This window comes from Calypte anna, chromosome 5A (assembly GCF_003957555.1).
Source record: "Calypte anna isolate BGI_N300 chromosome 5A, bCalAnn1_v1.p, whole genome shotgun sequence".
Lineage (NCBI taxonomy): Eukaryota > Metazoa > Chordata > Aves > Apodiformes > Trochilidae > Calypte > Calypte anna.
In genome coordinates, this window is record NC_044251.1 from 8,942,751 (window position 1) to 8,965,283 (window position 22,533).

General features: G+C 39.7%; 1 protein-coding gene across 1 annotated transcript in view; it reads left to right on the top strand.

Moving 5' to 3' along the window:
• The window catches only part of SLC1A2 (solute carrier family 1 member 2), a 51,893-nt gene that overhangs the window by 13,628 nt on the left and 15,732 nt on the right, over nt 1–22,533 (top strand). Inside the window, exons 2-5 of the mRNA XM_008498640.2 lie at nt 14,924–15,063; nt 16,751–16,903; nt 17,514–17,764; nt 19,838–20,006. Coding sequence (XP_008496862.2) covers nt 14,924–15,063; nt 16,751–16,903; nt 17,514–17,764; nt 19,838–20,006 — 713 coding nt within the window. The remainder of the gene's footprint in view (nt 1–14,923; nt 15,064–16,750; nt 16,904–17,513; nt 17,765–19,837; nt 20,007–22,533) is intronic.

Consider the following 22,533-nt stretch of genomic DNA (forward strand, 5'->3'; position numbering starts at 1 on the left):
TTAGGATTTTCACTGTGTAATCCAGACAGTTCTTTCAGTGGGGGAAAGGTAGGTATTCTACTTGTTTGTTACTTTTATAAGCTTTATTCATTGCAAGAATGAATACAAAATAATTACAAAGGGTTGTGGAGAAGGTGAGATACATTTATCTGCAGCTCTCCTGGCCATGGTTTATTTGGGTTAGCCAGGACAGATTGCTCTAATTATTTGCCCATCTTCTGGCAATCACTTCTTATCAGTTGTAATACAGGACAATGTCATTTCATGTTTACTCTTTGCTAGTGAGGCTGTTGCCTGTGGGGATGGCAGGAAGAAAGCAGTGTCAGAGGAATGTGCTGGTCCTGGCTTTCATAGGGTATGGGATACCTGTAATGAGTAAATTCTGATGCTTTCTTGGATTGGCTGTTTGTCTGAATTTCTGTCTTTAGAAGCCCTTCACAGCTACTCACAGACATGTTAGCACCCTAACTAGAAAAACTTGCCTTCTGTGAAGCCAGTTATTTCCCTAATTGGCTGAGCACTCCTTACAATGCACTAATGCTTCACCCAGGTACCCTTAAAGCAAAGGTGAAGTAGCTGTCTATATCTTGAAAGTACAGAATTGCCAGCATGGTACTTCTGCCTGCACTGTGATAGATTTCCAGTGCAGACAGGCCTGAGAGTTTTAAAGGCTTTGCCATCCTGAGGAAAAAAAGAAAAACCACATCTTCTTTCAATTCACTGTGAGTTTCAGTAACTTTGTTTTCTTTGGCTGGATTCTGAAAGCAGCTGCCCAGATGGGGCCAGGAGGTAGGGGTAAAGAACTGATTTTGACTTTTTTCTTATTTCTGAATACCAGCTAGCAGTACACAAGACACTGCAAGTTTGAGCCTGGTAGCTAATAAATCTGCTAGATTTTATGCACAAAATGAATTTAACCCATACTTACCTGTCTTAGAAATATAATGCAGCTGTGCAGGCCTTTGCTTGTTGCAGGCTTTGCGTTTTGTTAACAGTAAATGCTGTCATACAGTTGTATATAAATACAAGGACAAAACAAGGCCGTATGGGAGGGTGTAATTAGAACTGAAAAAAAAAAAAAAAAGTGAGCACCAAAAAAGACTTGAAAAAGCAGAAGCAAGCTTAGTCGCTGCTTCCCTAATGAGGCTGTTAGGAAAGTGCTCACAGATGGTAAGTGGACTTTTTAATGAAATACCATAAATAGACTCCATTGAGGAATACACTGACAACATCACTTCCAAGTTACAGTTGTGGTGTGACATTACTCTGTTGAAGAAACACAAGCCTATAATTCAGCTCTGCCAGCAAATGGACATCAATGTCTTACCATATGTAAGAAAACCCTTCATAATACTCAGATATGCTTTATAATATGCAGTATGATCATTTTGAAAATTATATCTGTTATTTTCTTCAGGTGGTCCCCAAAGCAGGAAGGAAAAGAAACGGTTATTTATATCACCAAACCCAGCTAATCTCATTTTTTTAAAGAAGAGGGGAAAGATCAGTCTTTATTCTCCCCTATTTGTGTAATACTGCTGTGTTTGAATTTAGAGTAACTTGCTGGTAAAACTTGGACTGGGACATGTAGGTGGATGCTTGAGGTAATGAAAGAGCAAGGCTTGGTCAGAAATGGGCTTTGTTATTGCCTTTTGATGCAGTTATTCTCAGGTGCAGGGCTTTCAAATCCCTGGTGCTGAGCTCTTTCTGCCTGTGCTGGGAGCTGGGGGATGCAAGGCAGCTCCAGAGGAGTCAGTGGTGTGGCTGTGGGTGTCACTTACCTGATGTCTGGGATTACTGGGATGTGTCTGGCAGTGTGCTAAGCCTTTTGCTCAGCCTGGGCAGCGTCTGTTTCTGTCTGCTCTGTGCTGCTCTCTCAAGCCCTGGGAGTCAGGGCCGTGGTGCCCCAGTCCTTTTGCAAGCTTCCTGATAGATCAGGATGGGAGTTGGTGTTGTAGGGCTGAGATCTCCATCAGATCTTCAGAAGGGAACCTGAACCAAAGGCCAGACTGCCAACAGCACTGATTCTCTAGGAAGTAAAAATTCTGTATAGACCGCTGGATAGCATTCTTAATGTGTTTAATACAATACTTAAGTGTGGTTACTCATAATCTAGTGCAGCACAACAAGAAAGTATGAATTATCTTTCTCTCACCTGTTACCACTGTCTCACTATTATCTTATTCACAGTTCTCCCCAAATACACATATGCTGAGCTGCGAAATTGCTTTTCAGAGCTTAGTTATATGCAGTTTCTCTGAATCTTTTTCCCTAGCTTTTGGTTTTAACCTGAATCACAGTTACCTGATGACTTTACTTCATGTTAGCATTCTTTACCTACTCTAGGTCTGAGTGGATTCAGTGCTCATGAATGATGTTGAACAAGCAAACCTAAAGAATAGATTTCAGTTGGTATCTCTCCATGGGCAGGAAGGTCTCAGTGCTGCTTCAGTATGGTCCTCCAGAGAGGTGTCCAAATATTCAAGCATCTGATTTGTGTATGTTAGAAAAATCCCACCCTGTCTCTTCCAGGGGGTTAATCCAGTCCTAACACACAATTTATCCTACTACAAGTAGTGATTTATTTGTCTGTGGGACTGCTTCCTAGGAGTGGGAATCACTTTTTTCATATATGACAAAAGTGCTCTCATTGGTGTGTGTTTCAGGCACAGCCAGGATGGATTGGGTGCCAGGATGAGCCCAGCTCCCCTCCCTTAAACATCCATTGGCAGCACCAACACCCTCTGCTATGTGAAATTCCCTCTGTCTCTCTTGCAATACCAACCCTGATGTCGTGCTGTGCTCTTGCTAAAGCCACCAGAGTGGCCCCATTAGCCAAGCAAAGCTGACTGCATGTGTGCAGCCCATGCAGATGTGAATCATATGCTGTTAATAAAAACAACTACTTCAAGAGGATAAAAATTACCTAAACTGTAGACCCTCATTTTGAAATCATGAACAGCACTGCAAAGCATCTCATGCATCCATCACAGCTCTTTCTTACTCACTTTCATGCTGTGCAAAAGGATGACACAGACTTTTATGGCCAAAGGACACAAACCAAAGTTGTTCTAACTCAACAGTGAGGGTGTTTTTATGGGATCCTCTGTGCCAATGTGCTGCCACTGATGCTGCCTTGGGAGAAACAAATCCCATTATAATGTGAACACGAAACCCAGCAAGTATTGTGCAGGAAGCATACTGAGAATGAAAAAAAAACCCCAACAAACAAACCTGAAGAGTATTTCTCTCAGCTAGGGGACCTTGCAGACAGTGAGATATTTTCTGCTTGTCGTTCTACTGATTTCAGTGCAGTTCTGTCAATTTACATCAGTGGAGATGTGACCTTCTGCTTGCATGAAATTTATCCAGACAATCTGTATTTATTTATTTATAATTTATGCAGAAAATCCATCATTCAGTCAGGTGTAGGCTGTGTTTTATGGAACAGGCTCAGCTTTACATACACACATCTACCCCTTGTCAAGACGTGCACTGTTCACATCCAGAGCAGCCCAATTATGTTTTTATGAATCAGAGATCTCAGACATTACTATGACAAAGTAATACTGCCAGTCAGGTATAATTATTAATGGTTTTCAGCAGCAGAAAATGCAAAATCCTATTCCTTATGGGTGTGCACTCTGATGTGGTGTTTTATTGAGAAAACAGTGCAAGACTTGTAAGCACTGGGATTTCACAATATTTTATGTAAGCTATAAGATCTGTTTTTTTCATTACATATTTTCCTAGAGCTACGTCACCAATTCAAGCTTTCAGCAGGTCTAGCAATTTATTGAAATTTAAGAAATTACCATATTAAATTACAATCTGGGTGGTAAATATAAAACTCAAAAGGTAGGGAAATATGTAACTGGTGCCTGCTAGTTTTTCATACAGCTTTTCTATGCAGAAATAGAATTTTTTATAAGTTATTGCAGAATATTTTAAGGTTTCAATTAGATATTCTGCAATGCACTAGCTTTTTTCTGACCAATACTTATGTAGAAAAAGATTATGGTGCTCTAATTTCCCAAGAAAACATGATATAAATTGATGAGCTCTGAAATCTTGGTTTTAGACCACCTGCCCTACCCCCCAGTGATATATTTCAAACATTTTCTTTTTATTTTTTTTTCCCAGAAATTCTTACTAGGGTTTAGTATGAAAAGCATCATGAGGAGAAGAGGGCAATTCATTTGGAAATGAAACATGTCAGTGTCATGAGTTGAGGACAGAATATTTTTAATTTTTAATATCAAGATCAACATATACTTTTGTGTTCTGGTGTTGGCAAAACCAGCAGCTCTTCTCTGAAGGATCAGGTGACTCCTTTACACTTAAAAAACTGATCAACACAATGGTTAAGTTTTCAAAAAGTTCTGAATTCATGCTGGTGGAAGACTTTACAGCTTTAAATCTACTTAAAGATGTGACCCTGATTATCAGTTTCTCTTATGTATGTACAATCAGTTTTCTTTAGTTTTATTCTTACTTTCCTCACTAAAGGAGTTGATTGGTGATTCCAGATAAGAATTATGTTTCTGGTAGTGTCAAAAATTGTCATAAAAATAGGACAGTATTTGAAAATGTGATGTAAGAAACACATAGGTATTAGTCTCCCCTATTCATGGTCTGTGACTGCATTCTAAAAGCCATGAATATTTAACAGATATACCAGGGAAGACATTCAGTAGATGTTGTTATGATCAAAAATACTAGGGCTCTGATCCTGAATTTGTTTATTGCATTGACAAGATAATTGAGTAAATATCAATCACATCATAATTTTTTTCCACCTAGGACTAATATGCCCCCCCCCCCCCCAGTCTGTCCCAGAGAGGTGAATTCTCCTGTTGGATCTGGAAGGGCTGCATGTGGGTCTCTCACTGGGCTCTGCTTCTGGCTGGAGGGACCTTTCAGAGTTGGGGAGCTGAGGCAAGGTTCTGTGCACAGCTCTGGCCTCATGGGACTTGTGTCTGTGGGATAAATTCAGAGTTTGCTCTAGGACTATGCAGCTTAACCAAAGTCTTCTCCTTCCAGCTCCAACTTTTCCTGTTGTGATGGCTGTGGTATATTCAGATGCCATTGCAGGCTGATAATTACCTCTGTAATCTTTATTAGTGCAGATTTTTCCACAGCTCTTTTTCTCTCCACACTCCACCTAGGCTTTGAAATAGAGGAATAAAACTAAAGACAGGCTTTACATCCCGGGTTTCAAAAGCAGAGCTGTTGATCTGGGACAGATATTAAAACCCCATCAGCTGAACAGCTGAGAGCTGCCTGGTTACCCATCCAGCACATACAGTCCTCTGGGAAAAAGATAAAACCAGGAAATCAGAGCTGAGACACCTGGTATTGATAATTTCTAGATAAATCAATACACTGAAGATTATCATCTTTTTTTTGCCAATAATTCAAGCCAAATCATGTTTCACTGCAACTTTATAGAGGTCAATGTGTGATCCCTTTTAGAGGCAAGGGGAGACCTCAGCTGTCAGCAAAGCTGAAAGCAGATTGGGAAAATATCTGACCACAAATGAGTGGCAGCATAACAAGCTTCCTGGAAAAACTTGAAGTTCAAAGCACATTTTCTTGTCATGTTTTTGTTAAAAGTAAGATTTCTGTACGAGGCCCCTAAAGTGAGAAGAAGAAGCAGAAATAGCCTTCTCTGATATTGCTGTGGAAAGCACAAAGAGTGATTTTAGTGGAAACTTTAATAAGTTAATAATCTAAGGACATTCTTCTGCTAAGCTCTAAGCTGAGACGTGGTGCTGCAGGTTCAGACAAGTATTTGTACCTTCAGGAAAGGAAGGAAATTAATCTGCTTGGTCTTCGTGATTTATAAAGAGAGTTATAAAGAGTATTCAGATGAAAAAAAAATGAAACAAGAGAAAATGAGCTTAAATTTACTGAAAAAAATCCAAATGCATGCATTTATTTATTAATTACATGATTCATTAGGCACTTTCAGAGATTGTGATGAGAGCAGTGGAAGATAAATTACTTAAAACGTTAAACAAGTTGGACAAATCACTAATAAATCACAAAGCACACCACCTGAACTGCCTAGAAAGTGTCCAGATGACCTAATACATATCTAGTTGGGAGGTTTGAGAGGAGAAAGGTCCAAAGGAAATTTTAAAAATTCTCCCCTCTTTTTTCTACTGTGGGATTCTCTTGTCCTCTGGGGTTTTGAGACCTACCATATTCTATCTGGGTATATTTGCTATGCAAAAGAGAAAGGGGAGCATTTCTTAATCTCCAGTTTCTTCATCACTGCAGCATCTGCTCCACTGTACAAAAGATGCCTGGTGTCATTTCACCAGAAGACGTTAATTATCCAGTGTTTTCTTGTACTTGCATTGTCTTGATTCCCTCCCTGAGATGGAAAGGAAAGGAGAATTATTTAAACATGGCACAGAAGAGTTCAAGCCTGGTTTTGCAATGCCTGCTCTCATATCAGTCCCTGTGTGGTTATTTGGAAGAATGAAGGCTCCATTCTTCTACCAGCAGAGCACATCAGGAAACTAAAACCAAGTGTTTTTTTTCTTACTGAAAGAATTCAGGCTAAGGTCTGTGCCTGAGAGGAGGTGGAATGGTGAGGTGCCTGCCACAATCATTACTCCAGCACAGATCAGGAAAATCACAGAAAGTGAGGGGTTGGAAGGGACCCTGAAAGGGGTTGGAAGGGACCAATGCCCCCTGTCAGAGCAAGGTCACCTGAAGGAGATGACAGAGGACACATCCAGGTGGCTTTGAATGTCTTCAGAGAGTGAGGGGGGAAAGGCACTGAGAACTGGCAGCTGCAAGGCTGGGAGTAGAGAAGAGGTTGGTCTGTCTGTCTGTCTGTCTGTCTCCCACTTTTCCCATCCTGCAGGTTCAAGCTGTGCAATTGCCAATCAGAGGCCCAATAGAAAGGCTTCAAAGACTTTTGATTGCATTGGCATGGGTTTTATTATGTATTAAAATTTAACAGTATCTAAAAGCCCACCATTCTGCAAATGGAAATGTGTTTCTCTCTCAGCCCTTCTTTCTTTTACAAAATTCTCTCAAGAGAGGCTCAGATAAAATTAAGAAAATCTGGGCAAGCAGATCTGTTGTGTGTTTTCCTGTCTTTTTGAGATACAGTGACTAACTGCAGGCAGAACACATGAATTCATGCATTGTAGAGCTGCTAAAAAGACCATGATAAGAAACATAAGACAACTCAATGCAAGTGTCTCCTCTGCCTTTTTCAGGCAGGATTAGGATCCCAGGGAATTGTTACATGCCTTCTGGCTCTTTTCTGTGTCTTTCTTACCCTCCTCTAAGGGTAGGTATAAAAGAGGATTAATTGAAAAAGCATTTGGTGTCTTCTTGCAGCTCACCATCAGTCTAAGCTAACATGTACCAAGAGATCAGCCTACTCTGTGATGCAGCAAAGATTAGTCAGGCTTTAAAATAAAACTCTTTGGAAAAAAAGTTCACTAAAAATAAACTGTCACGCTTTTTATCCATGAGTAGGTACCAGGACTGTGTATAGACTCCAGTGCTTAAAACAACACCGAATCACAATGCAAGAATGAATAAACAATTGTCTTGTTTTGAATTTTAATACCTCTGCTCTAGGGGGGCTGTGGGGGTACTCTGGGTTTTTGAAGAAAAGAAATTCTGAATTAAGTTTTTAGAAGAGCTTTCTCAGGGAAGGGAAGAATCTCTGAGACTGCTGATAACACCTTCCATACCAAACAGAAAAAGAATCACTGTTTAGGCAGTCACAATTACAATTGAGAGTGACAATCACAATTTAGTTAATCACAATTTAGTTAGTTTGCCTTTTTGGGCAGAGCTTTATGTAATGAAGCCAATGAGATGTGAAGGGGATGAAGAAACTAGATATTTTTTTCCACAATCTTACTCTTTCTGTGGAAGGGAGGGCTGAGGCACATCTGTACACTGAATGCAATTGTTACACAGTATTTACCACGAGTGCAAGAGGTTTCTCTTTTCTGTGTACCCTTAGCTTTAAGTCATGTTTTTCATTATAAATGCCAGGATATTGCAACTACCATCCTATGTAGCTTACTGAGAAAGAACCCAATTGCTTAGTATGACAAAATATAGTGTGGGGCACAGCCAAATCTCTGAACATTCTTCCCACCATCCCTGTCATTCTTTTATGTCCACAGGGAGGATGGCGTGGTCTTCAGATGTGCTTGTATCTGGGTTGTTTGTTTGGTTTTTTTCCAAGCAAGAAATGAAACAAAATCTATTACCAGCTGTTTTGTTCTGCTTCAGCAGCTGAGGAAAGATTGTTCATAAAACCAGCCATGAGTGAATGAGATCTGTATCTACAAAAGCAGGAATGGGATAGGTGCTCTTCCTACTCAGGTAAATCACAAGGAGCAAGAACTCCACATTCCTGTATTAGGCAGGCCTGAGGTTTGACATACTTTCTATGAAAATCACAAAAAGAAATAGGAATCCTTCATGAACTTTATTATGGTTTTGTTCAGATTTAAAAGCATGGAGTCTGGGGAGAAGAGGGGAGATCTGGATTCTGTTCCAGCTTGTCAAACCTTTTTGCAAGTCACTCATGTGAGAGCCCATGGCTCTGGGTGATTGTGCAGTTCTGAGAAACTCTACCCAAGGGAAGGAGTTTGTAAGATGCCTGGAGTGCTGCCTTCTGCACCTGGTGAGATGAGCTGGCTGATGGCAGCCTGTGCTCACGTCACTTTCTGCTTCCTTTGGAGAAGTTACTGCTTCCAAAGAACTCATCGTGTGTGATTTTAGCTTTGGATTTTTCATTGAAATGTAATATTATAATGGTCAGGTAGCTTACTCAGAAGAGAAATCAACCCCTGAGTGTCATACACAAGCATGATGTGCTCAGAGGGTAGAACTGAGACACCAGCCCAGGGTGGAAATTATATAATGCCCAGGGTGGCATTAATTCCTTTGTTGTCTGCATCCTCTGAACCAACCCAGGGCAGTCTGTGAGAGCAAAGTTTGACAGTCCTAGAGCTCACCAGGTCTGGACTAAGGCAGACTCAGACTTGGAGTAGTTTGCATCAGCTCAGAGATTTCCCAGGCCCTGGAAATAATTTTGAAACAGCAGTTTGGTTTACCCCCATATTTGGTTTTTTTTCCTTTTGTTTGTTTTGAAGTGTGAATCAAGGTTGTACCTATTTCTCCATCTTTAACCAGTCAAGAGAGAAATCTGAAAAAAGCATCAGCTAAGCAGGGAGTGATCACAGCTAGAGTATTTTGTTTGCTACTTTGTTTTTCAGTCACAGACATAGCTCCTGAAACTGAAAAATTAAATTAAAACAGGATTAAAATTAAAACAGGATCCAAGCAAAACCTACTCTATCATAAAAAGCATTTTGTTCGCTCCAGAACTTTTAATTGCATTATAGTATATGCTTTCTTCCCTGAAAGAGCTGAGGTTTGAGTGTACACATGGTAAAGTTTGCTTTTAGAGAGTTTTTTTCCCTTGTGTATTAAAGTAAAGTAAAAGAAAGTGTCCTCTCTTATTTTTAGAAGTTAGTAGCTCCCATTAAAATTTCCTTCTTTCTGCTTTCCTTCCGTGCACTTGTTCTACATGAAAATGTGAATTGTGAAACTGGAGTTAGGACACACGTGAATTTACACAGAACAGAGGTGGCATTCATTCAGGGTGCTGGTGGGATTTGCTTTCTTTCTTCCTTCTTTATTTTGGTCTCCCATTTTGAGCCTTTATCCCACTTTTCATTCATCTCTTCAGTCACAGGTTGCAGAAATGGATAAAGGAGAACAGGGGATAGAAATGTTGAGCTCTGTTTCTTTAAAACTCTACCATATAAAGCGCAGTAAATTTATTTACTATATATTTAATTTTCAAATCCTGATTGCTACTAGCATTTTTTGATGCTTTTAAGTTCATAAATAGCCTATGGGCTAAATCTACTAAATAACAGAACATCATTTTATACAAGGAAACAGACAATCCACCACAGTGACCATGGAATAGAAAGGGCAACTTAGGTTCTGGTGTCTTCCTGGCAAGAAGTGGTGACACGAGAAACCAAAGTTTTGTTTTTCATAGCATCCCATTTGATCTTTCCTCCACAACTGCTGCCTGAAGATAGACTTCAAGGACCCAGGTTACTGCTAGGTAACTCAGTAGCTTCTTTTAACTCTCCTTCAGTTGCATAGGGATTTTTTTGTTGGGTTTTTTTTTTGGCTTCAGCTCTCTGTAAGAGATATGTGTGAAAGGAACAGCCTGGAAGAGGTCGGGTCAAGTAAAAATTGTAGCAGAGGTAACAAGGTTTGAACATGAGATTGCAGTTTTATGTTGTATGATTTTCTTGCAAATGGGTTTCCAACTTCCTTGTCCACAGCCAAATACAACTTGAATACATCTCTATTATGTAAAATTGCTTTGCACTAAACCCTGTGTGTGCAGAGTTTCAAAAGCTCATTGAAAACCTGTAGAGACCAAAGAATCTTTTCAAGCTTACACTACCTTAATATTCCTCAACAAAGTAAGACTTGCCCAGAAAAAAAAAGAAACAGAAAAAAGTGTTTGCAGATGGGGACAGATGACATTGTTTATTGTATTACATATAACTTCAGCTGGCCTGTTTGTCTTTATTAGTCACAGATGATAAACATACTTATTGGCATGCTTTTAAGACATCAGCATTCATTTTTATGTTTGTCCTCCAGATTGAATCTGGTTTAACAAGTTCTAAAATTACCTTCTTTTAACATACCAATTTTGGGGTTTAGGAATATTAGTATTATTCCTGACCAACAGTAGCACCAAAGGCTCCTAGAACTTTTCTACTAAAACTTTATTTTTAATTGCATATGGATTTTGCTTTCAAAGGGAAAAAAAATCCCTGGTTTTATTTGTATATGTAGTATATTTAAATTCTTTTTTAAAGCAAGAATGAGCAAAATCAGCAGCTGTAATTTTCGTTTGCTTTAGTATGAAGATCTACACTTTGACCTTTATCATAACTCATGTGGCTGCTAGTCAAAAACCTGAAAAGTAGAAATTCTAAATCTACTGCTAATTTAACTTCTTACTGAGGCTGTGCACTGAGGAGTGGTGTTACAAGCATGTTTTCTGGCTATTAGTGATGACGTGTTTATTTGGGGTTTGGGTGTTTGTGGTTTTTAGCCCTTCTTGGATTCTTCTCACTTATATTTTATGCAAAGAGCACTTGAAGGGCGTATAATAGATTGCTTTATTTGTGCTGAACAATTGATGTGGTTATGATTCAAAGAGCATAGCATCAGTAGTGTTGTAAATCATAAGTAAAATTAAAAATATATATATTACAAAAATCCTAGGATGGGCTATTTCTTTTCTGGTAGATGTATGGCCCAGCTATAAAGGGTGTTTAAATCAGAGTAATTTTGTGAGTCTGGTTATAAAGCTGATGTTCAAAACTTCCTCGAGAGTCTGTGTGAGGAAAGAATGTGTAGACAGGCATCTTGAGGCATGTTTTTTTCCCTTCTGTAGAAATCTAGTAACTTCAAACTACTCAGATCACGATTACTTTGGCTGTCACAATGTGATGTGCTTGTCTTGCTAAAGTAGCTGTAATTTGGACACCCAAATAGTTTCCCATTCTTAATAGGCTGGGTTAAAGGTCATATTATATGTTGAGACAGGAGGGTTGAATCATGGTAATGGCTGTTGATGCAGATAAAAAATTATGGACTTGAGGCAATACCAGAGATCTTCAGTTTTAGCAAACCTAAACTCAGATCTTTTGTTCTGGGAGTATGTTCTGAACTTTGTCTTGCTGGATTTTTCTCAAGATTTTTTCTCTGATTTGACTGAGTCCTGAATTAGGAGAATTTAAGCACTCAGCTGAGTTGCATTTGGGGAAAGAGGTTTTTGCTCTGCTTTAGGAGCCAACTCTTTCTTTCTCTTATACATCTACTCAACAAAGGGAAGGGAAACTGTTTTTCCTCTGCAGCAGTAACCCCTCAAAAAAATAGAAAAAGAAAAAACTCAAACCAGTTCATTAGTAAGAGGGGGACTTAACAAAAATAATGTAAACCAAATGTCTCATGTCAATGTGTGAGAGATGGCTGCTCAGGAGAGAAATGAAACATAAGAAGATTAAAGGGGCAGGTAAGTGAGAGACAAAAAAGAGATGTGCTGTCCTTGGTTAACTTAGAAAAGCTAATTAATAAAGAGGAAAAACAAGGTTCAGGATTCAGCATGAAGTTTAGCTTTCTTTTACTATAAGAATATGAGTCTAAAAGGCTATTATTTCAAGTATAAGTGGATCTGGACTGTGATGTACCACAGACTTCATAGAAAACCTGTAATTTTGTTCTTAGACTCCCTTCTAAGTAGAGAAACTTCTCATTGGGAAGTGTGGAGGATCAACCTTTTATATTCCAAGGTAAGAGCAAAAGGAGTTGAGATGTGATGTTTGACATGCATGTGAATGAAATAAGGGATTTCCTCTCGATTAGACAGTGTCCATCTTATAGGGTCTTAGTAACAAAACCACTTCTTTCTCTTAAATACAGAACTGGAAACAAGAAGACACAAAAACTAAGTAGGTGTTACTAGGGATATTGAAATGAGCATCAGAGGACTGGTTTATACAGAAAGGGTGAGGTTATGCCACCAGGTAGTTATTGCCATCACTTTATGCTGTAGAATAACTTTCAATTTTGGGGGCAGAGCCCAAATGCAGTCACCAGCTGAGGGGTCTAACAGGAAGTGTTGGGTCAGCAGATATGTGGAAGAAAGGGTGATTGTAGAATAATTTCTATTTCCTGTATGCAGTCTAAAGAATACAAGTCTAGAAGCAATTTGAAGCACTTTGTTTAAAATGAGCTGCAGTGGCTTTTTGGTTACACACTTACCTTGTGCCTAGATGAAAACCTTTGATTTCCTCTGCAAATAACATAAAAGTGTAAACAACTTTTCAGTCATCTAGGGAAACTTCCTAGGGAACAAGAACTGGATTAGATTGCTCAAAGCCCCATCCAACCCTTGAACACTTCCAGGGATGGGGTATCCACATTTCACCCTCCACTGTAAAGAATTTCTCCCTAATATTTGATCTAAATCAAGACTGTTTCGGTTTGGAACCTTTCTCACCCATCCTATCACTTCTTGCTCTTGTAAAAAATCCCTCTCCAGCTTTCCTGTGGGACATCTCCAGGTACGCAAAGGCTGTTTGTTACAAAGGTCTCTCAAGAGCCTTTTTTTCTCCAGGCTGAACATCCCCAACTCTCAGCTTGACATCAGCTTTTGCTGTGTTGTTTTGCAGTGTTTTTTTTTCACCAGTTCAGTGGTAGTTCCTTCTCTGTCAGTGTACAACAAGTAATTGAATTAGACACAGTGGCCGTTTAAGTTTAAAGAGAAGAAGACTCTGTAGTTAGCTTTCATTTTCCAGCTAGGACAGATGCTTCCTTCTGCATAAGAAATCCCCCATCTCTGTAACCATTCAAGAATCCTTTGTGCTTTTAATTGGGAGACTTCTGGCTCATTACAAGATTACAAGGAGCTATGTCAGCCATAACGGAGAGGAAAGAAAGGATTTAGAAAATTACTGAAGACAGTTTCAATTGCTCTTAGCACTAAGGAGATTCTCTGGGGCTAGAGTACTTTAAAATGTATACAGTGTGATCCCACAAAATACTGGAATTTAGCTGAACTCTTTTGGTGCCTCACGGGCTCTGTATTGTACAAATGCACAACAAGGGGAAAGTCCAGGTAGCCTTCACCAGATAAATGCTGTGGAGTCTGTCCATGCCTATTTTGTTCAACACAGCAGCACCTGCTTAAAGGGAAGGGGGTCTTGCTGATAGCAGATGGAGCACTGAAATCTGAACTCCTGGTGTCAAAAGTGATGTAGGACACAGGAGAGAGGGGGAAACAGAGATTTTGTTAGGAAGGCTGGAGATGCAGAGGTGTAAGAGTCACCATTAAAACTTTTGCACTTTTATAAGGTGTCTCTAATGCTGTTCTGGTTCTTCTGGCATTTAGATCTTGATAAAACAGGTATCTGAAATAGGTTCTGTCTCTACTTCTTGCCCAAAGTTCTGCAAACATTTTAATGGTAATTAGTATAAATCAGGGCAAAACCTGTTAGCATCAAGAATATCTGCAGTAGCTTGGGTTAGCACAGTTTCCTGATATGTTGATATTAGGAGAAGCTCTTGTGCATGAGATCCAGTGTGACAGGGCTGCCTTTGTAAAACCAGTAAGAAATTAAAAAGGATGGTTGCAAGTTTCTTGAACGGGATGTATTTTAAGATAGAATATACCATATGGTGAGAGAAAAAAATCAGAATGTCTTTTCTGTTTTGTAACTTGTGAGATAACATTGTACTGGTGAACAGATATTGTCTGTTTATAGTGTTATAGTACAGGACATCTGCATTTTTGTAGAAACAAATTAAATTTTTTGAGACCTCAGCATTCTGATTATATTACAATAAAATGTTAACGTTGAAATGAAACATTTTGGGAAAATTAAGCAAAATGTTCTGGAATGCTTTATTTTGCAAAGAAATCCTAATTTTTTATTTCTTTTCCTGAATTGGAATACATGAGGTATGAAGACCTGCATTTTCCTGCTGGTAGAAATGTGTTCTTCAGCCATCTCTCCATCTCAGGACCAATAGTTTCATCCATAAAACAGTTGAGATGATGTGTCCAGTGAATTAATGCTGTTTACATCTCCATTGTTTGAGAGATAACTGCAAAAATACTTTAAAGTACACCTTTAGAAGGCAAATCTCTTGCATTTTCAGAAACTTCTTCAGAGCAGAATATGTTCAGTGTTTGTGACATGTGGGAAGTGATGGAACAGGCATCAGATTCCCCAGTTATATATTATAGAAGTAACTCAGACTTTCCTCTCACTTTTGGCATCTTGTGCTATAACTTGAATTTAATTTTTTATTCCAGTGCCAACAATATGCCTAAGCAAGTAGAAGTGAGGATGCATGAAAGTCATTTAAGTCCAGTGGAGCACAGATCTAGGAACATTTGTGTGCAGTTCTGCCAATCACTCCACAGGAATCTGCTCCTGACTCTCACTGTATTTGGTAAGCTGCATCTTCCAGCTCTGGAAATTCTGTGTCTTTCTGTATTTGTTGATGTAGTACCCCAGCCCCTGTCTGTGCTCAGCAGATGCTGGATACCCATAAGCATTGATGTTGAGTTGAGGTGTGCAGAATGTTACTGACACAACGTGGAGCAAAGCCACTTCACGGAGTGAATTCTGTATTTTGTTTTGAATGGACTGGGATCCAAGTCCCAAGGCCAGTCAGCTCGGTCTCATCCAGAAGAAATAAATGCACTTCACATTTTTTCTTTCAGCTATTTGAAAAAAGATGAAAACTCTTCACATTTTCCTTCATCTTTTGTCTCTCACTTCGTGCTCTTCTGATTTTAAGGTTTCTCCCCCTCTCTTTAGCTGTAAGATTGCACTCCATGATCTCATCATGAATATGGTCTCTGGCTTTATTGGTTTTGACATTTTATGGTGGTTCACTTTTTCTTTGGGTTTTTGTGGGTTTTTTTCCCGCTAAACCTAAAGGCCAAATGCAGAAAATTCAGAGGCATGTTCTATTTCATTATCGTTTGAAAGACCAACTGCAGCTGATCTTGAGCTACAGATTTCACATCTGTATGTTTCAGCCTTCAATATGGATCCTGCTGAAGTGTTTATAGACAGTGGTTGTTTTGAATTATCTCTAGAAGGTACCTGATGTGATTCCAGAAAAATCTATAAGTACAGATATATTTTTCATTGTATCAGACTCATACTTCAAAGAGTAACAGTTGCTGCAGATCTCATCTCAGGCTTTGCTGTGAAGTTTTATTACCCTTGAGACTTGGGCTTGGGAAAACAAAGGCAACCTGGATGTCAACATAAACATCCATTCACAAAGACCATGTTACAAGAGTGAACATCACCTTTTTTTTTTTCCTAGACTATGCATTAACAGCCTCAGTCCTGAGAGGAGTTTGGGTGCTATCATGATACAGATCTAATTAAGAACCGAAGGAATAGTTTGTGATTTTAGAATGTTAACACAAAGAGAAAAGTGCAGACCATCAAAGTGAAGGAGTCACAAATGGGTACTAGAAACCAAGTTTTTTGCAGTGATAGGTGCAGTATTCCAGATCAGGTATTCCCTTCCAAAACCCCCTAGGCAAAACTTGAAGCTGATTTTCTCACAAGACTATTCTGGCTTTCCTGCAGAGTTTTTCTTGGTCTATAGAAGAGCTACTTATGCTGCCCTTGTTTTCAAGTGGTATTATTCTTATGTTGGGAATTCCACGTCATACCATAAAGAGCTGGGTGCCAACCCTGGCTCTAATGTCATTTCTGTACAGCTTCATATAAATCACATCTTCGTGCCTCTATTTTATGAGCTGTACAACAATTATATGAATTAAATTCACTATCTGTCAATGTATTACAAGGCCTTCACAGTTATTAGCAAACCTCAGTAACATTGTGGTTTGCATCAATTTGCATTTGCAGAACCCAAATATTACTTTAGGTATAGGTTTGGCTAGCAGAAGATTTTATATCAGATTCTTCTCTTTAATCATGATCTTAAGGGTATTTTCCAACAAAAATGATTCTATAATTCTGTGAACAGGCCGTCTGCCAAAATCCATCTCTTTACCAAAAATCAGCTGTAACCAGTTTATTTCTTGGCTGTTCTGGGTAATCAAAGTGGGTTCAGGTAAGTTACCTCTCTTTTATTCTTCCTCCAGGTGTCATCCTGGGTGCACTGTGTGGTGGCCTTCTCCGTATAGCAGCACCTATTGACCCTGACATCATCATGTTAATAGCCTTCCCAGGAGATATACTCATGAGGATGCTAAAAATGCTGATCCTCCCTTTAATTATCTCCAGTTTAATCACAGGTAGGCTTCAAGATGTTTGCTACACATATCACCTGGTTTGCTTTTTTTGATGGGACTCTGTCAGGGATTTTGTATTCACAGTATGTACTTCAGTATTAATCTCTGATTAACTTCATTGGCTTCAATACATACATGCCTGAGTTGATTTAATTTCAAAGACATGCACACACATTTCCTTTTTAAGCACTGGATATTCCTTAATATTCTGTTTCACCTGAATTCCTCGGCTGAGCTTTGCAAATAAGATGGAATGACCCCAGCAAGCCTTACCTTCTAAAAGCTGGGCTGTCAGCCAGGCCATGGGGAGTTTGCAGCAATCAGGGACAAAAGATCTTGTGCTATTTTCTGTATTTTTCAATGTCTCCTCTGCAATTAGACAAACTCTTAAATGGTTCTCTTCAAGTTAGTAGCAGCAGGCATTGTTCACATAAGAACTGGAGGGAGAAGCTCGAGCAATCTGTCTAGTGGTGGGAATTTCAGAAGTACAGAAGTAAACACCTGAAGGCAGCAATTAAACTTTGCAAATCACAAATGGTTTTATTTGCTTATTATTCAACTGGATATTGAGTTGTGATGTATTTGTTTGTTTCTTAAAATAAAACACCTGCAGGACTGTCTGGTTTAGATGCTAAAGCAAGCGGACGATTGGGTACAAGAGCCATGGTCTACTACATGTCCACCACTATTATTGCTGCTGTCCTGGGTGTGATTTTGGTTTTAGCCATCCATCCAGGGAACCCAAAGCTCAAGAAACAGCTTGGTCAAGGGAAGAAGAATGATGAAGTATCTAGTCTGGATGCTTTCTTGGATCTGATCCGAAATCTGTTCCCTGAAAATCTTGTCCAAGCATGCTTTCAGCAGGTAAACCCTTCTACCCCTTGGTAAGGTTTTTTTAGATCTTTTATTTACCAGGCATGTCTCTAGAGTTAATGCCATCATTTAGATGAATGGCATAAATGATGATGCAAAGAGAAATACAGGTCTTAAGTCTTGAGCAAGTAATACTGTTTTTTATAGCTGCCTTGTTTATGTTCTAATTATTATTTAAATTCTTGGGTTAAGTTATTATTTTTCTTTCCTCCCTTTTTGTACTATATACGTGGTCATGAATGCTGGCTGGGGGCTGAACAGCTAAAGAATTATGGGTTCCCTCACCCAAGCTGAATTTAACCTTTGTTGTTAGTTACAGAGCTGATGATTCTGCAATGCCCCATTTGCAATACATGGATGATCTTCATTCTAGCACCCCCAAACCCAACCTCTGAAATCTACTTTTGCTGTATTAGAGTCCAGACTAGGTGGGGATAGCACAGCCCAGTGGCTGACCCACATACAGGTGGCTCCATCAGGTCAGGTTTGAAGCATGCTGGAAGAGAAAGATGCTTGCACCATGTGTTGCTCACTCTGTAGGTTGATAATTTTGTCTAAAGCTTTTTGCCAATGCTTAATCAAAACAGCTTCACTTTGAAGAGAAAAATAAATGAAAAAATGCATGCTTCCTATTTTCTGTTTAAGCACATTTCTCTTATGTAAGCTGGTATTTTCTACTAGTAAATTTTCAGTATTAACAGATTTTTTTTTTATTTGATGGAACAGGGTTTGTCACCAAACCTGTTGTTAAGTGTTACTACATGGAACAGCATGAGAGCTGGAGCTGTGGTTATGGCCAAGGAATAAAGTGAAGAGGGGAAAAGGAGAAGAGGCCATGAGGGTGGAAGAATAGAGGGCAACCTGAGTTGCCAAAAGGTCTTGGATTGCTTTACTTCTTCCATGGACTTCCACATAAAACACATAGTCCTTGGAAGTTTAAAGAGAGAACATTCTCAGTCTTTCATATTTATCATGGGAATGTCAGTCATGTAGTTAAACATCACATGTAATATGAAATAGGTTTTTTTCAAAACTGAGCGAAGGGAGAACAGAGTGCTTCTGTTTTCTGATTCCTTTCCCTTATTTGTATAATGAAGAGAGAAGAAATAAATATCTGGTCAGTTGAAAGTGGTCAGATATCAACAAAGGAACTGAAAAGCAGGAGAAAGAAGAATTAAGCTACCCATGTCAGATAGTTTTCTTGGAACCTTATTGTTTTTCAGTGTGTGTAATATCAGTGTTTAGGTCTCTTCACTAGCATTTTATCTTCCTACATTTATACAGACTCTCTCCATAAGCATTGTCTGTTTCCAGCTTGCCTTGGGAGAAAGCAGTTGCTGAAATTCTGCAGTTTCTCCTCCTACCATTCCTTCACAGCTTTCCCTTGACCCTGCCTTTCATGTGCCAGGGGGGGTCCAGATCCAGTCAGATGCTGATTTCTTTTTTTCAGGTGGTCAGATTTGATCTGTCAGCTTTCATAATTTTTCTGTTATCTGTCACTCACAATATTTTAATTAGAGAGCTTGGGTGACTGTATATTCCATTTTGGGTTTTCATAATCACCAAGTGAACTGTTGGAAATGTCCTAAGTTTTTGATTCAAGTTAATCATCAAACTAACTATGATAACTTAAGTTGGGCAGACCATGCTGAATAATAAGCCTTAGTGCTGGGATGCTGTTGTGAATGATCTTGGAAGTCTCTGCCTTTTGGTGCTAAATAAGTGGTGTCAACACATAACATGCAATCTCTGAAGCACCGTTTCTAAACCACCTGGACAAATGGGACAGCTATCTGTTACATCCTTGTGGTAAAAAACAAATATTTGCCATACTTTTCACACTGGAGTCATGAGAAAGACTCACAGGTCTTTATAACACTTGGAACTATTGAAAAACAAACTTATTTTGGAAGAGGGGGTAAAAGGTTGTGAAACACCTTTCACCCCTTAAAAATCTAGTTCTATGGAATTTCAAGAGAAGACTTTTATTATTATATCCTGACTTTCCATATGGATTGCATTCAGTCTGTTTCCATTCTCATCCTCCCTTTTTGTTGCCTTCAGATCCAAACTGTCACCAAGAAAGTGCTAGTGCCACAGCCCATTGAAGAACCATCTAATGTCACTGACTCTGCTTTTGCTATGCTGAACGAGACAGTGCCTGAAGCACCACCAGAAGCCCAGATGGTCATTAAGAAGGGACTTGAATTTAAGGATGGCATGAATGTCCTGGGTAGGAAAACTTTTTGCCTGTCCCATATGTACATCATATGTACGACACGTTTTGGTGTGGCTGGGTGTTGTCTGATCTTCCCTTCAGTACAAGTTTAGTTTCCCTAAATAATCATCAAACATAATTACCTACTGACTGCCAATTGGTCTCTGAGATGAAAGTATGGCAGTATCACAGAAACTAGATTTGCAGCTTTGGAGGTATTAATTGGGGTACAGTGAATGTAGGAGGGACCTAAAATAACCTTTCACCCTAGGAGCAGCCTCTCTAGACTAACATCAATACATACACCCAAAACAACGTGGGGCTGAACTTCCAGAGCCAGTGCTTTACCCAGCCCGTGATGAAGATGAGCTCAGTTGTTTCCAGCAGGTGTCTCAAGCACTCTGAGATAGAACTTGGCTTGAGGCAGAGCCTGGAGTGAGAGGTGGGCTGGGAACTGCAGCACACAGGTCCAAGAGAGGCTTGACACATCCCTGAGTCACAGCTTTCTTTTTATCTTGGCTGCTGACCTTTACCAGCTGCAAATTAGGAGCAACTGCTGTCGTACCATCCTGTCTGGACAAGCCAGAAGTGGGGGTGGTAAGAAGGCTTTGCCTATCTCTCACACCTTCATGAAGAACATATTCAAATTCACACAAGGGTGGGGGTGCCAGGGAAGGAAGAGCAGCCACACCACTTTGGGTTTTTTCCTCTGTGCCTAGGCTCACCATTTTGTCACCCCAGAGAGTTCTCTTCTCTCACCCTCACACTTTCTGGATATGAGAGGAAGCAGTGACAAATTAGCCCTCAATTTATAGGTTCATTAGCATGCCAGCACTTGAGCACCCCTGTGTTCTGTGGCAGGATGTCCACAGTGCTTAGGCATCACACCACATCTATAGGTGTGGTCCTCACAATCAGACTGTGTGGTAGTACCTAAACCACTGCTGTATCTCACCCCCTGACCATCACTTTTAAGGGGTAGATGTCCCCTGACAGAGCTCTTACAGCTGATGTAGAGGCTGACATGGCAGCTGCTGTGCCTGCAGAGCTTCTCTGGGTGCTGGTGAGATGTTTTTCAGTGGCTGCTTTGCTTAGATGTAGGGGAGATATCATCAGTAAGCTGATCAGAGTTTATTTGTTTGCCTATGAAGAAGCCTGCTTTGCAAGAGCCAGGAGCCTCTGTATTCTGCCTGCTTCCATGGCTCCCCCCTCCTATCCAGTATCTGTGGGCAGGGGAGCTGCAAATTGGCATTTTGCGCCCTGTGAGGCAGAAGCTCATTGCTCATCCTATCACACTCACCTCCTTCTTTCTCTCCCGGAGCTCTCTTTATGCATTAAAATGAAACTGTATTTCTAAAGTGAGAGATTCATTACATTAAGTCCCGGATATATTTTTGAGCAGGCTCTGTTATGGATAAGAGCTAGAGGGCTGAATACAGTTCCTACAGAAAGGAAATACACAGCTTAGGTGAGGGGTTTGTTGTAGTATTTTGACCAATGAATATCAAATGTTGCAGAGTTCTTTGGTTTGGCGTGGATGGCTTTGAAGGAGGAAGTAAAAATGTTGGGGAGTTGCCATCCAGCTTGAAGAAACTTTACACGCCAGGCAAATTCCTGCAAATGTGAACCAACTTGATTCATATGACTAATGCAGCAGCTCATTCGGAACTAATGAACAAAAACCACCTACTAATGTTTTCTGATGCATGGTCTGAATTCCCAAAAATTACTTGGTTTTTGACTGAAAAGCTTTTCATCATTTCTTTGTACTCTGAAGCACACAAATATGTGTATGTATCTTCCCTGTACAAGTAACTCAACAAATACAAGTGGGTGCTAAAAAAAGTACTTCATACTTAGGATATGTGATTTAAGAAAAAAAATAAAAATAGTCTGGTTGCTAAAGCCAGTGTGAGGACATGGGACAGCTTCTCTTTTCCCAGAGTACTGGTAGCTGAAATTCCCTTCGGTTCAATGCTTTTTTGTCCTCATGGGTTTTTCCTTAGGAATTTCCCCTCTGAGTTCACACATTTGTTAAATAACTGAACTCATATCAGAACTGAAAGTTGTTCCTCAGATGGTAGCTGAAGATTCCAAGGGTCTATCAGTATCAGTTAATAATCCCACTCTGAACACTGAAAATTGTAGGATGGTAAAGGTTAGAATTAAAGACACAGCTCCAAAGAGTTACATGCCAGATGCACTCAGTTTGGTATTTTTCCACACTCTTAATCCAATACTCCAGGCTTTCACACCTCGGCATTTAAATTCAGGAGACAAATGTTACTTGTCTTGAATCCCATGATTGTCCACTGGTAGCCAGTGTCAGTGAGGTTCATCTGTTCAGTGGGAATTCTGTGGTTAACCTAAAAGTGCAACACCCACTTTCTCCTTTCCACTCCCACCTTTTTCATTTAGCTGACATACTTCTGGCATCCAAAATTTATGTACTGGGGCTGCTTTTGCCTTTTCTTGTACCCCAGGGCCAACAAGTCTGTAGGCTGAATCTGTCAAGGGACTTTTGTAAGGCTTAAGAAAAATG